We start from the raw sequence: 16,650 nt of genomic DNA, 5'->3' as shown, positions 1-16,650 counted from the left end.
AAGAGGAGAATCTGTATTCTGGCAATGAACTGCATGCACACTAGAATGCGCCTGTACAAGTGTATGCCTGTAATTTGCCCACACAGTGTAACTGAAAGAATTATTAACGACAGTACCTTGCTTTTCCAAGGCCTCAATCAGCTTCATCACAATCTGCGGTGCTTGATCCGGCAGAGTTAACAGCTCAGTTAGCTCCTGCCCCGAGGGAACTGTCAATGTAGAACACAGAGAGACCATTTATTATGCCAGCCAGCAGACTCCTCTGAGCATCAATTGAACTGGATTTTTAATCACAACCATTATGTAACAAGCTGCAAACATCTTGTATTCTGACATGTATTCTTATCATTCTTGACAAGCAGTCCAGTTGGCTATTCCAGCAGGACCGGAAGCTTTGGAAGGGGTATTTCTACAATTGTAGCTATATAAACTAGCATTGCTTTGTGCAGGACAGTTTCTGTTAAAGAGTCACATAATTGGAAACCGCAATATAATTAAGTTAGAGCTTGCAGGTGAAAAACTGACCAGCTGAACATGTGCATATTTCAGAGTTCTTTGATGACATTTTCTATCTGCATTACTCCTTCACATCAACTATTTCAAATATAAAATACTACATTTAGAAGCTATTTTTTAAAAAAGATATCGATTCCTACAAGAAGTGTTTTTAAATAAGATAATGGCAGTTTACACTTTTGCTAATGACTGAGTTTAGGTGCTGGGCCTTTAGTAAGTGAGTTAGGCTCACCCACTTTAAGATTGCTGAGCCCCAGACTGAAAACAAAAAGATGACTCAGCAAATAGTGGCAACAGCTTCAATAATCCATGACAGGATTCCTGACCTCCATGCTCCCAAAGGCTGCATAATTTGGGTGTTCAGTAGTGAATATAGGGCAGCTATAATTTCTGCATTTTATCTACAATACCTGTCCAGTGAGGTCAAGCATATCTGAGCTGTCCCAGCATTGAGTACTGATGGAGGGTTGTGGCGCAGAAACCCAAATTCAACTATCAGTAGTTTGAGGTGATTGAAGCTACTAATCTAAATACGATGCTGTCTGATACAGGTACCAAGTTTTAATCACTACACTGTATGTGATAACCATGGCATGTAATAATCACCATTCACATCCCACACCCACCCCAACAGTCTCTACAACACAAACTGTAAATAAATGCATGATTAAATCAAAAAAGAAGCTAGTTCTCCATGATTCACAATACTATTTTAGGGCCACTTCCATTGGAAGTTAAAGCCAGAAAGCATTGAGGTAGATTCTGCAAGATCTGGGTGCTTGTAAGACCGTAAGATATATGAGCAGAATTAGGCTACTTGGCCCATCAAGTCTGCTCTGACATTTTATCCTGGCTGATCCCTTTTTCCTCTCAACCTTCTCCCTGTATCCCTTCATGCCCTAACCAATCAAGAATCTATCAACCTCTGCCTTAAATATACATAAAGACTTGGTCTCCACAGCTGCCTGTGGCAACAAGTTCCACAGATTCACCACTCTGTCTAAAGAAATTCTTCCTCAGCTCCATTCTAAAAGGGTATCCACTATTTTGAGGCTGTGTCCTCTGGTCTTAGACACTCCCACCATAGGGAACATACTTTCCACATCCATTCTATCTGGGCCTTTCATCATTTGTTAAGACATAGGAGCAGAATTAGGCCATTCAGCCCATCGAGATTTGTCATTCAATCACGGCTGATTTGTTTCCCTCTCAATCCCATTTACCCACCTTCCCCCGTAACCTTTGATACCCTTAGTAATCAAGAACCCGCCAACCTCTGCTTTAAGTACACCCAATGACTTGGCTTCCATAAGCATTTGTGGCAAGTAATTACACAGATTCACCATCGTCTGGCTAAAGAAATTTCTCAACGCTGTTCTAAAGGGACATCTTTCGGCTATGAGGTTACACTTTCTCTGGCGCCAGACTCTTCCACTATTATAACCGTGGATTGTCACCTTGTCGTGGTGGAGAAGCTTGTGTGATCCTGTGATCCCAAGAGCAATGCCATCTGGAGCTATGCTCCTGGTAGGGTCACCCATGGCGGTAAGGTCGAGGGTGAGGTCCCTGACAAAGAACAATCCAACCAAGACCTCAACAGTGGAACAGGCGGACAAAGTTACTTCGAACTCAATGGCTGTGAAGGCGGATGAAGGCTGCAACAAATCCATCAGCTCCAATCGTCGTGGTTTCCACGCCATTGGAATCAGTTGGTTGATTTGTGAAGTATCATGTGCTTCTTGGAGTGCAACATCAAGTACACATTAAACAAGTACACGCATAGGCGTCTTTGCTCTGTGGGCCACTTCTTCAGAACGAAGACCATCATCCTCGACCTCAAGGGATAGCCACGACGACGACGAATATTATAATCATTCTTTCCATGTTCATTCTGTCTAGGCCTTTCAATATTTGAAAGGTTTCAGCGAGAGCTTCACTCCCTCATTCTTCTAAACTTCAGTGAATACAGGCCCAGACCCATCAAACACACCTTGTACATTAACCCTTTCATTCCTTGAAAACCTTTTCTGGACCCAAACCAATGCCAGCACATCCTTTCTTAGCAAGGGACCCAAAATTGCTCACAAAGCACTGTGTGCAAAGCAATGAATTTGATTCTAATGTCCTCTAGCAATCTTTTTTTGTTGACTTGCAAATCTGCCAGGAATATATCCAAATTACAGTTAATGAAGTAATGCAAGAACACCGAGTTAGAATTTTACCTTTCAGACCTGTATGGAAATTATAGTTATTTGTCCCATTTGCAATGGAAATTTTACCCTGGCCTTCTTACCTGTTTTGCTATTCATTACAATTATTGATGATCCCTTCCGTCAGTTTCACTTTCTGCACAAATCCCTTTAGGGATCATCCACTATTAGGAATTTGCACTTAAATTTCCTGCTAAGTGTTTAATCAACACCAAAACACTAAAACAGTTCAAAGTGAGTAAGAATGTGTTGCTACCAGTGAGACAATACCATGACTGACTGCCCTTTGCTCTGTTTTGTCTTGCCTTCACATCTTCCTCTTCTATTATAATGTCTAGGGAGAGGTCTTTCCAATGACTCAGTTGAAAATATCAGGAGTTCAGAATGAGGCTGAAAACATCTTGTGGGATGTTGTGCAGATCTTAATGATAAAATTCAAGGATTAACTAGAAAGGGAGTGTCACCGAGCTCAGTTCCACTTGCTTCAGGTAGCAGGTGGCATTGTTGGGTTTAAGTTTACAGCAGCTCATGACTTGTGCAAAAAACTCAGGAAACTCATCTTTTCCATGGGAAGATAGTTTGGTAATCTGGATAAAACTATGCAAACAAGGAAGTTTGGTACTTTATCAATGAAATCCAGACACAGCAATATTTAAGTATATACCAGTTACATGAAAATTTCCTCATGAGAAATTTGTCCTGTGTCTTAGAATCAATTAAATTTCCTGGAAATTCCAGGCTTTAATGACAGGGTCAGTGCACTCAGCCCTATGTCAGGTATATTTGGGAAGTTCAAGTTCAAATCAAGCTTATTGTCATGTGCATATGTACCCAGGATATTAATTAGCTTTTCACAGCAGCAGCACAATACAGTTCAAACACGACAAAAAATTAACAAAAGTTATGCATACAGAATAAAATAAATATAACAACATTAAGGAAAGTAGAGAAAGAAAAGGAAGAAATATAGTCCAAGGTAGTATTAGACTTTTTTTAGGTTGGTTCAAGAGCCTAATAGCAATGGGAAGCTGCACCTTGAAATGTGGCACTTTAGGCTCCTGTTCCTCCTGTCTAATGACATCATTGAGAAGAGGGTACGGCTTAGGTGGTGGTGGCCTTTAATTATGGATGCCACCTTCCTGACATATTGCCTCTTGTAGATGCTTTAGTGTTCATTACGTTTAATCTTTGCTGTTGTGTTGGTAGAAGGTCACTGTTATTTCACTTACTCTGAAGATAATGCTTAATGCATTTCAAAAAGCTTCTTAACAATGAATAAAGTATGGAATATTCTCTTTGTGATTTTGAAGGCAAAGGGAATGCATTAAAGCAAACAAAAGCACCAACTTCTTTCAAACATACAATTCTGATGGAGGTACACAGATCAGATGTGGGAAGGATCATTCAAATCGGACAGGAGGCATAGAATAGTCTAAGAATAAAGAGTGAACACATGACTGGAATGAGGAAAAATCTCTTAACGCAGTATTTTCAACCACAGAAAATGGTAAATGACAAGTAAATGAATATATTCAAAGAGAGAGCTATATTTCTATACTTATTCTACATTAAAGTATACAGAGAGAGTGGGTTTATGCTGTTGAGATATAGGATCGGCTGCAATTGTATTGAATGGTGCAGCAAAGTCAAAGGGCTGATATATGTGTGTGTGTGCGCGCGCACGCGTGCACGTGCGTGCACACATGGCCAAGTGGTTAAGGGATTGGACTAGCGACCTGAAGGTCGTGAGTTCGAGACCAGCCGAGGGAACGTGTTGTGTCCTTGAGCAAGGCACCTAATCACACATTGCTTTGCGACGATATTGGTGCCAAGCGGTATGGGTCCTAATGCCCTTCCCTTGGACAACATTGGTGTCGTGGAGAGGGGAGACTTGCAGCATGGGCAACTGCTGGTCTTCCATACAACCTTGCCCAGGCCTGTGCCCTGGAGAGTGAAGACTTTCCAGGCGCAGATCCATGGTCTCGCAAGACTAATGGATGCTTTTCTTCACATACACATATATATATATATATATATATATATAGTTGAAAAGTGGTTTTGCATCACTTGACTAAAAAGAGTAAGAATTTATTGAGGCTGTAAAACAAGGGAGTATGAAATATTCTATGTCTGCATTACAGTTAGTTTCTTGAAGCCAATGGAGGTCTGGTAAAATGTGGAAAAGGAACTTTGGCTGTGTGAAGCTGACTTGTATTGCCAAAGCCTTGGAATTTGGCACTCTGCACAGCAGCCATTTTTAACACATACCTATAGGCACCACAGAAATTCAAAGGCAGGGAGCTCCATGAACACAAACATTAATAATGCTATTTCCTTGGCCCACATGTTTAAATTAGCTAAACCATCTATATTTATCATCTTTCTATTAAAACTCTTCAAAAGACAAGGCTGGATTCTAACAGACAGTTGATGTTTTTCTTTGCATTTGTAATGAACTAATTTGCACAGAGTGTGAGAAAAACTAAATGAGTAAGCACTGCAAGAAGAGATGACTCTGGCAGTAACTTCCAAGCAAGCAGTGTCACAGAAATCAATCCTTCAGGCAATGTTGAAAATAAAACTCTCAATTGAAGGTGGTAAAGGAGTGAGTTTCAGCTGCTATCAATTAGTTGAATTAAATTGATTTTTCTGGAACTGACTGTATTTTCCACAATAACAAGATGAGAGCCCATGGAATTACAGGAAAGATATTGGAATGGGTGATGCATTGGCTGATAGGCAGAAAGCAAAGGGTGGGAATAAAGGGATCCTATTCTGAAGGTTGCCGGTTACTAGTGGTGTTCTGCAGGGGTCGGTGTTGGGGCCGCTTCTTTTTACAATGTATATCGGTGATTTAGGTTATGGATTAAATGGTTTTGTGGCTAAGTTTGCAGATGACACCAAGATAGGTAGAGGAGCAGGAAGTGTTGAAGAAACAGAAAGGTTGCAGAGAGACTTGGTCAGTTTAGAAGAGTGGGCAAAGAAATAGTAGATGAGATACAATGTTGAGAAATGCACGGTTGTACATTTTGGAAGGATCGGCAGTGAGGAAAGCGATGTTATGTTGGCATTCATTTCAAGAGGAATAGTGTATAAGAGTAAGGAGGTGTTGATGAGGCTCTATGGAGCACTGGTGAGGCCTCATTTGGAATACTCTATGTGCAGTTTTTGGCCCCCTATCTTAGAAGGGATGTACTGATGTTAGTGAGAGTTCAGAAGATTTACGAGGATGATTCCTGGAATGCAGGGGCTAATATATGAGGAGCGTTTGTCGGCTCTTGGATTGTATTCATTAGAGTATAGAAAAATGAGAGGGGATCTCAAAGAAACATTTTGAATGTTGAAAGGGTTACACAGAGCAGATGTGGAAAGGCTGTTTCCCTTGGTGGGTGAGTCCAGGACAAGAGGCCACAGTCTTAGAATTAGAGGGTACCCATTTAAAACAGAGACAAGGAGAAATTTTTTTAGACAGAGGGTCATGGATTTATGGAATTCATTGCCACATCCAACTGTGGAGGCCTGATCATTGAGGGTGTTTAAGGAGGAGATTGATAGGTATCTGATTAGTCTGGGTATCAAGGGATATGGGGAAAAGACAGGAAATTGGAACTAGATGGGAGAATAGTTTAGCTTGTGGTGGAGTGGCGGCGCAGATTCGATGGGCCGAATGGCCTATTTCTGCTCTTTTGTCTTGTGATCTTGTGAACAAGGAATCTGTCTTTGTTTTAAACATGTCACGAATTTAATACAATTTTCTTTCCTATTGCAAAGGAACACTTCTTTCAATTTATGCTCAAGTAGCAGCATACAAGTATTGTTGCATCCTTTTAGGGTTCTTTTTCCAGTTCAACACGCGGCTTTTTAGACAAGATGGTAAATAACAAACGGACTACTGGGCCTCTGCAGATGCATGCTCCGTGTTGGGTCCACTAACCAGTGTGCCCTCTCCCTGGGGGAGGACACTGCAACATTGAAAATAAAGAGGCTACTAAGTACAGGGAAACTAAAGGCATATACTTGGGTACCTCTGCCTCCTGCATCTCTGGGGTCACAGTGGATTGCAACATCCTTCACCGGGAAGCAACACCATCCCCCAACCAATCCATGAATTCCAGGCAGTGACAAAGTGAGATTGAGAAGAAATGGCATAAGAATAAGTCAATGCCAGCAGTGAGGCCTAATAGATGTGGCCAGAGTGCTGGAAGAAATGTCATGATCTCACCAATCTGATTAAGGCCAGAGAGGGTAGCCACCAATCCCTTCAGCACTGTACCTATAATTAATCCACTTGCCTTGAGGATAGTGATGGCACTTTCCACTAGACTGCTTTAGTTACAATTTCCTACTGAATCATGCCCAGGTACGCAGGAGAGAAGCAGTAGCTCTTATTCCCAAGATCCATCCCATCATTCAGCGTTGTGTCTGTAATGTAGGATGCAGAGCAGGCTGTCTCTGGATGAGTATGCCTTGGGTCTTTCCTGGATACAGGGTCCCAACTCTTCTGTTGAAGGCCATACAATGACGTTAATGTTCTTGGCTATGGATAATACATACTCCACCATCCACTTGTCTAATGTATGCTGATCTACAACAGACTCCCTGGTCACCTCATTAAACATCTTCTTGCTGTTCAGAACTACATTCTGGAACATAGCCCACACTGATTATTAATTATAGTTCCATGATTCAAATTCCTAAGGAAGTCTTGCCCAGAGAATGATGGGATTGATGCTGCCCAGGTACATTTTATTTTATATATTTATTGAGATACACTGTGAAGCAGGCCCTCCCAGCCCTTTGAGCTATGCCATCCATCAGCAACTCTATTTAACCCTGGACTAATCACTTGACAATTTACAATTACCAATTAATGTACCAACTGATACGTCTTTGTATTGTGGGAGGAAACGGGAGAACATACAAACTCCTTACAGGCAGTGGCGGGAATTGAATCCGGGTCACTGGCACTGTAAAGCGTTGTGCCAACCACTACACCACTGTGCCATCACGGGTAGCATACATGTACCTGAGTAAAGTTTGCATTCTTCACTAATGCTGTTAGTTGGTTGCTGTTTCGTTTCACAAATTTGTGCTATAAATCGATGAGATGGCATTTAAAGAACAAGTTGGCCAAAAAAGCTGAACACACAGCAGATAATCCTCACCAGTTCATAAATTAGATAAAACAACAGCTGTTCCAGAGTGGATGTGGGTGTGCATGAAGAGAAGGGAGTCTCTTTGACTCTTCAATGATTGCACTCAAACACATACATGAAAATCATACACATACATGCACGCACATTCACATAGTGCATAAAGGCATCCACACAAATGTATATACAATCATAAAGCACACATGCAGTCATGGAATAAAAATACACAAGTACATACACATGCAGATCATACACAGATACAAAACACATTAATACATAATCATACATGTAACAAGGCACACACACACACATTTGTATGGATGTTCACAAAATACACTTACACACCCTTATAATCATGCACATACAGAGAATAAATCACACACACACACACACACACACACACGCTTGCTATTAATTGAAAAGTCACACAAATCAAACTGGATGTTATTCAACTCTTTTTGTGGCCATAGAGTATTGAGCTGATCAACAACAAATTGCTACGAAACATTTTAATACCTCACAGTAAAAAATATCTCAAATTTCCAATTAACAAGATGAGTTACTTTCAATGCATTTTTTTCTTCCTAAGTCTGTCATTTCTCAACGTGTTCACAAGATACATGTGCCCCAAATTTCCTCAAGGTTGCATTAATGACACTTCATACAAAGCCAAGTTCTTGGTCTCTGAAGGAAAAACATGCATATCTGTTACTCTGAGGGAACACTTGGAATGCTATCCAAAATTCAGAAGAACAAACAGACAAGAGTCAAAACAGCAAAATGTCTCAGAATTAGCATAACAGTAAACTGAATGGATGCTGGAGACAATAAAATGGAGGTCTGTGCTCACCCCTCGAGATCCTCAGTGACTGACCTTCCCCAGGGCAGCTTTACAAAGTCAATAAAGTGAAAATGCAAAATGAATACACGTGATCAATGTTCCTCCTGTACATCGAACAGACCAGGAGTTTTGGAACTAACCACAATAAGTATGCTTTGACAGAAGTGATCATTTTAAATAACAGGAAACAGATTTTACAGATTTGCCTCGAATGGGAAAATCATTTGGGTGGAGTTACTAACTAACAGTCTATTCACTACTAGTTACTTAGGCCACTGACAAAGGTGAACATTAGCCCAACAATCCAGCGGTCGGTCAGGCAGCCAACCTATTCCAAGTACTTGGCAGCTTTAGCATGTAAATCAGGGTTTTCTTGTGGATCAGATTAGTATTTCAGGATTCAGATGTACAATGTGCCTCTGCAGTCAGCTGGAGATCAAATGCGGCCCAAGGAGGCATTTGTTTCCAACCAGCCACTCCTCTGGACTCTCTAATTGAAGCATCAGGTCAACTGGTCATGACAATAAGCACACCTACCTGTCCTGAACCACCATCCATTACCTGCAATCCCATATCCTACTGTCACACCAGCCAGGATCCTGACGTTGCAAGTGACGGACCTGGCCCAGACCTAAACCTGCCAGATGTGTATTAATGAGGCAAGGTTCATGTACTGATGTTGTAAAGCAGCAAGCAAAAACTTGAGTCTGCATAATAGCAGTCTATCCCTTTGAGTTGAATTCAGCAGGAAATTTTCATTTATTTAGGAAATGGCGTCACAAACCTGATTAAACGTCATGAAATATGACTTTCAATTCATTTGTTAGCTAGTTCAGACAGTGTAAATTGTGTCTTTAGGTACGGTGATATCCAAGCCTGCAATAACATCAAAAGGTAGTGAATATCGTAGATATTTTCTTTGAATTTGATTGATTACTTTCATTACCGTACACCTTCACTGAACAAAATCTCAGGGATCCAGACTAACACAAATAGTTCAAAAAATAACAACAACTTCTATTTATTCATGATGTTTAGCATAGCCAGAGGTTCTTAGGAGTATTAATCAAAAAGGTCAGAATTAGAGGATTGCAAGTGTCATGGAGGGCTGTCAGAATGGAAAAGATAACAGAGATGAGGAAGAGCAATGGCCAGAATCTGAAAATGAGCTACAGAATTTTAATGTTAATACTCTTCTGTACTTTTGTTCCATGCTCCCCCAGAAAGAAGACAAATTTTGTGAGAAACCAGCAGCAACAACAGCTCATGCTCCAGTAAATATAAATGCATAATTTCAACCAAGTTCAAAGTAGAAAATAAATTTATCAAAATACATATATGTCACCAAATACTACCCTGAGATTCACTTTCTTGTGGGCATTCACAGTAAACGCAAGCAACACAATAACACCAAATGAAAGACCACCCAAAAGGACGGACAAACAACTAATATGCAAAAGGCAAAGAAAAACTGTACAAGTACAAAAAGAAAGAAAAAGAATTAATAATAAATAAGCAATAAATGTTTAGAACATGAGATGCGGAGTTCTTAAAAGTGAGTCCCTAAGTTGGGGGAGTAGTTCATTGATGGGGTGAGTGAAGTTATCCCTCTGGTTCAAGAGTCTGATCATTGAGGAGTAACAACTGTTCCTGAACCTGGTGGTGTGTGTCTTGAGACTCCTGTGCCAACATAAGTATAGCATTGGAGCTGTGCTTAGCCTCACAGTCATAAGTATAAGGCGAGTAGAGCAGAGGTCTAAGCACACAGCCTTGTGGTGCGCCTGTGCTGATGAAGATTGTGATAGAAATGTTGTTGCCAATCCGAACTGACTGGGGTCTGTGAGTAAGGAAACTGAGGATCTAGTTGCACTCGGGAGCTATTGAGGCTTAGGTATTATACAGGTAAAGTAAAATGTACAATTAGAAAAGCCAGCTCCCCCAGAGGAAATTTATTACTGTTAAGCTCATCAGGGATTAAATGTTTCATGTTTATAGCCTAGTCTTCTGGTCTATGTCAAGGAAGATTCCTTCACAAGAAGAGTATCCAGGATTTGTAGGGAAGACACAGGCACACAGACACAAGCATGAACAAACACACTCACAAACACATACACAAATGTATTTTGACTCAGTGTAAAACAGAAATTTCAATGTCCCACCATGAAACGGAACCAAAGTACTGCTGGATAGCTGAGAAACCAGAACAGCAAGGTCAGGCAGCATTAGTGAGGAAAGAACCTCTATAGATGCTGCCTAGCCTTTCAGCATTGATGATCTTTCAACACACAAGGAGTTCTGATGAAAGGTCATTTGCCTGAAACATCAGCTCTGTTTCTTTCCTCCCACCCGAAGACCCCACAGATGCTGCCTGATACATGCATTTCTGGCACTTTTGGCAAGATAATAATGCCTCTAATCTTGTTTTTTTTTAAATGTACATTAACATCCCGCTATTCACTGTTTCACCCTACAGGCCCTGGGTCCCTGGTTACCACTGCAACTCTGGAACCAGCTTGAGGAAATACTTTAACATTTTTCTCCTGTTCAAGAGGAAGCCTGTAAAAAATTCTGCTTGCCGTAACTTTTGCCATCATAGTGTTTCATATTCTACCTATAAATCAAGTATTTTGGTGAAATAAAACAGACCAACTAAACAGATGTCAAAAACATGAGATGGGTAGGTCAACCACTTTATGAAATCCAATACAGTTTACACAACAAATGGAGTTAGATTAATTACATTGACACCGGTGTTCCAATTTACTTCAGACTCTTGCGTAAGTACTATTGTATTTGAATCTCCATAAAATCTGTACAGTTCTCTTACATTCTATTAGGCCTGATCATCACGCGTCACTTTCTTATAACTTGTTACGCCTCAGCTCATTCTGAAAAATTTAAAGTTGCCTCACCATTAAAGTTCAAATTACAGTAAATGTATTACCAAAGTACATACATGTCATCATATAGTACCATGAGATTCATTTTCTCACAAACATTCACAATAGGACAAAAAATACAACAGAATCATTGAAAAACTACAAACAAATCTGACTGACAACCAGCCAAAGTGCAAAATATAACAAATCTGTGCAAATAGAAAAAAAGCAAATAATAATAATAAAAGTAAATAATACTGAGAACAAGAATTGTAGAGTCATTCAATGTCCATGGGATGTGGAGATCAGTTCAGTGTTGAGGTTATCCTTGCTAGTTCAGGAGCATGATGGTTGAAGGGTAATATTGAGGCAGTTGCTATTCACCACTATCAAAGAGTTGCTTTATACAGACTAGGAGTTTGCTTCTGCCTTACCACCATGACATAATTAGAAAATCATGAATACACAGTTTACAAAACATAACCTTCCCTGCCCCATGGCATAAGTTACAGCATTATCTGGGAGAAACTCCAATCAAATTATTGGGTAAGGTACTATGCTAATCTGTTTTGACTACAACTGATAAAGAGAGTTATTTGTGCTATATTTTGATTAAAACTATTCTTTAATGTTGTGCAGTGATCACCAATCTCTGTGCTTCTTACTTGCCTAAAATGTTGACTCTTAGCTGGAGTCCAGTTCCACGGCAACTGATATATGTCCAGGTACTGGAGTCATAAAGTCATAGAACACCACAGCACAGAAACAGACCCCTTTGGTCCATCTAGTCCATGCTGAACTACTAATCTGCCTAGTCTCATCAACCTGCAACTGGATCACAGCTCTCCAAAACCCTGCTTTCTATGTACAAATCCAAGTTTCTGTTAAATACTGAAATCGAACCCACATACACCACTTCAACTGACAGCTTGTTCTGCGCTCTTATCACCCTGTCTGAAGAAGTTCCCCTGTATGTTCACCTTTCAACCTCAATCTAGGATTTCTAATTCTAATCTCACCCAACTTCAATGGAAAAAGCCTGCTTGCATTTACCCTATCTATATCACTCAATTTTGTATATCTCAATCAAATCTCTACTCATTTTTATACGCTCTAGGAAGTAAATCCTAATCTATTCAAAATATCCGTATAATTCAGATTCTCAAGTGCTGGCAGCATCCTTGTAAGTTTTCTCTTATTGACATCCTTCCTGTAGAAAGGTGACTAAACTTCAGATTAGACCTTACCAGCATCTTATACAACTTTAGCATAACATCCCAACTCCTGTACACATTACTTATATTTATGAAGACCAACATGCCAAAAACATTCCTTATGACCCTATCTACCTGTGATGCTACTTTCAAGGAATAATGAATCTATATTCCCAGATCGCTTTGTTCTACCACACTTCTCAGTGCCCTACTTTTTACCATGTAAGTGTTCCCCAGGTTTGTCCTCCCAAAGTACAACACTTCACACTTGCCTGCTTTCAATTCCATCTGCCATTGTTCCAGCTGATCCAGATCCCACTGCAAGATAGTCTTCCTTGTTGTCTTCTACGCTCCCAATCTTGGTGTCCATTTTACATTATCTACCAGATCATTGCTATAGATCCCATCTGTCCAGCATCATCTTTGATTCTATACAATCAGTCAGGAGCCTCTGATGCATAAAAGCAAGAATGGTTAGGATGGGAAATAGTTTCCTCCCTCTGGCTATTAGGCTTCTGAGCTCTCTGCCACATCAGACTCAGAATGTCACTAGTTAGTCTGCTCTGTACGTTATCATATTTAATTTATGCACTTCAGTTTATTTATGTGTAACCTATCTATAGATTTCATTCTTACTTTCATACGTTATTTTGTGTTGTGTGTGTGATGTATACTACAGTGCTTTATACTCTGGTTCACAGAAATATTGCCTTGTTTGATGGTACACATGCATATAGTTAAATGGCAATAAACTTGACTTGACTAGACTAATTGACAAATAACAATGGACCCAGCACTGATCTCTAGAGCACACCACTAGGCACAGGCCTCCAATAGAGGCAACAATCTACAACCACTCTCTGGTTTTTTTCTGCCAAACCAATGTATAATCTAATTTACTACCTCAACTTGCATGCCAAGTGACTGAATCAGCTTGACCAACCCCCTTTTGCAGGACCTTGTCAAACGCCTTGCTAAAGTCCATGTAGACAACATCCACTGACTTGCCTTAATCAATTTTCCTGGTAACTTCCTCGAAAAACTACACGAGTGGTTAGACAGAACTTACCACACAAAACACCAAGTTGACTAATGTTAATCAGTCCCTGACTATCCAAAAACTTATACAGCCAGTCCCTTAGAATAAATTCCAATAATTTACCCACTGCTGATGTCAGACTCACCAGTCTGTAATTTGCCAGTTTATTCTTAGCATCTTTCTTAAGCAATGAACAGCATTAGCTAACCTCTGATACTCTAGCACCTCACCCATGGGAAGTGCTTTTTAAAATACCTCTTCTAGGGGCTCTGCAATTTCTGCACCAGCTTCCCACAAGGTCCCAGGGAACACTTTGTCAGGCCCTGGGTAATTAGCCAACCTAATTTTCCTCAAGACAGCAAACACCTCCTCGTTTGTAATCTATATATAGTGTATGACCTCTCTTGCTTTGCCTTACTTCTATAGACTATTCGACTACCTCCTGCGCAAATACAGATGCAAAAAATCCATTTAAGATTGCCCCCATCTTTTTCAGATCCATGCATAGATGACTACTCTGATCTTCCAGAAGACTAATTTTGTCCCTTGCTATCCTTTTGCTCTTTACCTTGTCTACTAGAGCAAACTCATGGCTTCCCTTAGCCCTCCTGATCTTTCTAAAGTGTTCTCTTGCATTTCTTATATTCAAATACCTCATATGCTCCCTCCTGCCTAAATCTGCTATGTACTTCCTTCTTTTTCTTAACCAGGACCTCAATATCTCCTGAAAACCAAGGTTCTCTAAACCTGTTATCCTTGCCTTTATTCTGACAGCAGCACACAAACTGTACTTTCAAAATCTCACTTTTGAAGGCCTCCCAATTATCAAGCACGCCTTTGCCAGAAAACAACCTGTCCTAATCCACACTTGCCATATCCTGTTGTTGAATGGGTGCTCTGCACTGACTGCCTACTTCGCTGAATTGGTTGTTCATCCTGTATTAGCTTTCACTGAGAGTAGCTGGCATTTCAGTCAACAATTCAGTTCAAGAAGGGGTCACTGGGAGGGAGCAGGAATGGAAGCAACAATAATTTTTCCTCTTAGCCAATCGTTCTTCAAGCACAGCACCACCTCTGCCCCCTATCCCATTCCTCAAAATAAGATTGGCTAACATAGCATAAGGCAGGAATGGACACTAGAAATTATCCAGATTTATTAGCCAATGGGGCAACCCCGGGATATTATACTACAGCATAATTGGTTATCCATTTTTACAGAATACTGGCATTAAATAATTATGATACAAACCTGAAGTTTTACAATATGGTGATGCAACAATGCCCATAATGCTATTTGTACAAAAACTGTGACTGCATTACAATTTAGTAATAAAATATGTGCAATGCTTGTAATATCCACACAGTGGTGCCACAACAGTTCCAACACCAAATAAATTAGTATGATTTTCTAGAAGGACAAAGAAACCAGCAGATACCACACAGCAACAGAGGCAGCTCATCTCCTCTATTGGTCTAAATCTGGAAAAAAGGTAGAGGGGAACTTCCGTTACATAAAAGATTGCAACTGACAGGAGAGGACCCAGTAAAGATTCATCCTATATTCTGTTCCAGACTTGAGATTTGTGAAGGATAAAGGAAAGGCACCTCAAGGTTGGCCCAAAGCACTCTACAGCCAATGAAGTAGTTTTGGAGCATTGCCATGGTTGTCATGTAGACAATTTTTGCAGAGCGTCGTGACTGGACTTTGTGATGTTGACTGTGGGTAAATATTAGATGTGACAGCAGAGATTATTCATAGAATTTTAGCTATCTGAAAGTGCAGAGGACTTAATAGAAAGGTTACAGTTGCAAGACAATCCACTTAGCCTATAAAGTCTCTACCAGCACTATGTAAGGGTAACTAGTTAGTCTCACTTTTTGACCTTCTCTAAGGAGCACTGTAGTATTTCTCCTTTCTACTTCTAGTTATTTTTTGAATGTCACAATAGTGCAAAACCCATGTGAACCAATGCTGGAGTGTCAGCCAAGAGCCTGCACATAAAGGAGACCTGCAATGCTGGAAAATATCTATGCCAGTTCTGACCACACCTCAAGGAATAGGAGGTGAGATCTCCTCTCCTTAAGTATAGAGTTTGGAGACAGAGAGGTTAATTTTATCAATAAAAGGCTTTTTTTTTTCACGTGTATATTGAAACATTAACACACATAGTAAACTGCAGCATTTTGTGTCAACGACCAACATAGTCTTAGGACGATGCAAGTGTCGCCACATTTCTGACGTCAACGTAGCATACCCACAGTTCACCAACCTTAACCCTACGCCTTTGGAATGTGGGAGGGAAGCAGAGCATGTGGAGGAAAGCCACATGGCCCCAGAGAGCACATTCAAACTCCTTACAGACAATAGCAGGAATTGTACCCTGATCGCTGATCGTTGGCGCTGCAAGGTTATTCAGCTAAACGCTTTACTGCCCGTGGAGGTTGGATGTCTCCCTATTGCAGCAGTAAACAGTTAGTTGTGAAATGTAGCAAAGGTCAATAGTATACCCTGACATGATTCAGAGGGTATTAAACAGTTACGGCACACACGAGGCTGTTATTTAAATCATAAGAGTTTAAAGATCTCTGCAGCTACATAAAGCAGTTTGAGTGCTTTCAGGGGAAATAGGACTAGTAAAATCCGGTTGTTCTGGGAGTAAATAAAAACAGATGCTTCTCAGGCCAATGGAGTTGAAAAGCTCACTGTCTATATATGTTGTGTTTTGCAGTACAGGTGGTATCTTTTGGGGACCATCTCTCTGGGGTAAAAAAACATTTGGGGCAACCGAAATCTCAAT

At 40.4% G+C, this 16,650-nt stretch overlaps 1 protein-coding gene across 5 annotated transcripts in view; it reads right to left on the bottom strand.

Moving 5' to 3' along the window:
* The window catches only part of pik3r3b (phosphoinositide-3-kinase, regulatory subunit 3b (gamma)), a 585,349-nt gene that overhangs the window by 431,782 nt on the left and 136,917 nt on the right, over nucleotides 1-16,650 (bottom strand). For all 5 annotated transcript variants that reach the window (XR_010019924.1, XM_063064385.1, XM_063064386.1 and 2 more), the window contains one exon: nucleotides 117-209. Coding sequence is in view for 4 of the 5 variants with exons in the window: in XM_063064385.1 (XP_062920455.1) it covers nucleotides 117-209 (93 nt within the window). In the remaining variant the exon portion in view is untranslated. The remainder of the gene's footprint in view (nucleotides 1-116; nucleotides 210-16,650) is intronic.

Source organism: Mobula hypostoma, chromosome 12, assembly GCF_963921235.1.
Source record: "Mobula hypostoma chromosome 12, sMobHyp1.1, whole genome shotgun sequence".
Classification (NCBI taxonomy): Eukaryota; Metazoa; Chordata; class Chondrichthyes; order Myliobatiformes; family Myliobatidae; genus Mobula; species Mobula hypostoma.
The sequence above is the reverse complement of the archived record's forward strand: the minus strand, read 5'-3'. Positions and strand labels throughout refer to the sequence as shown.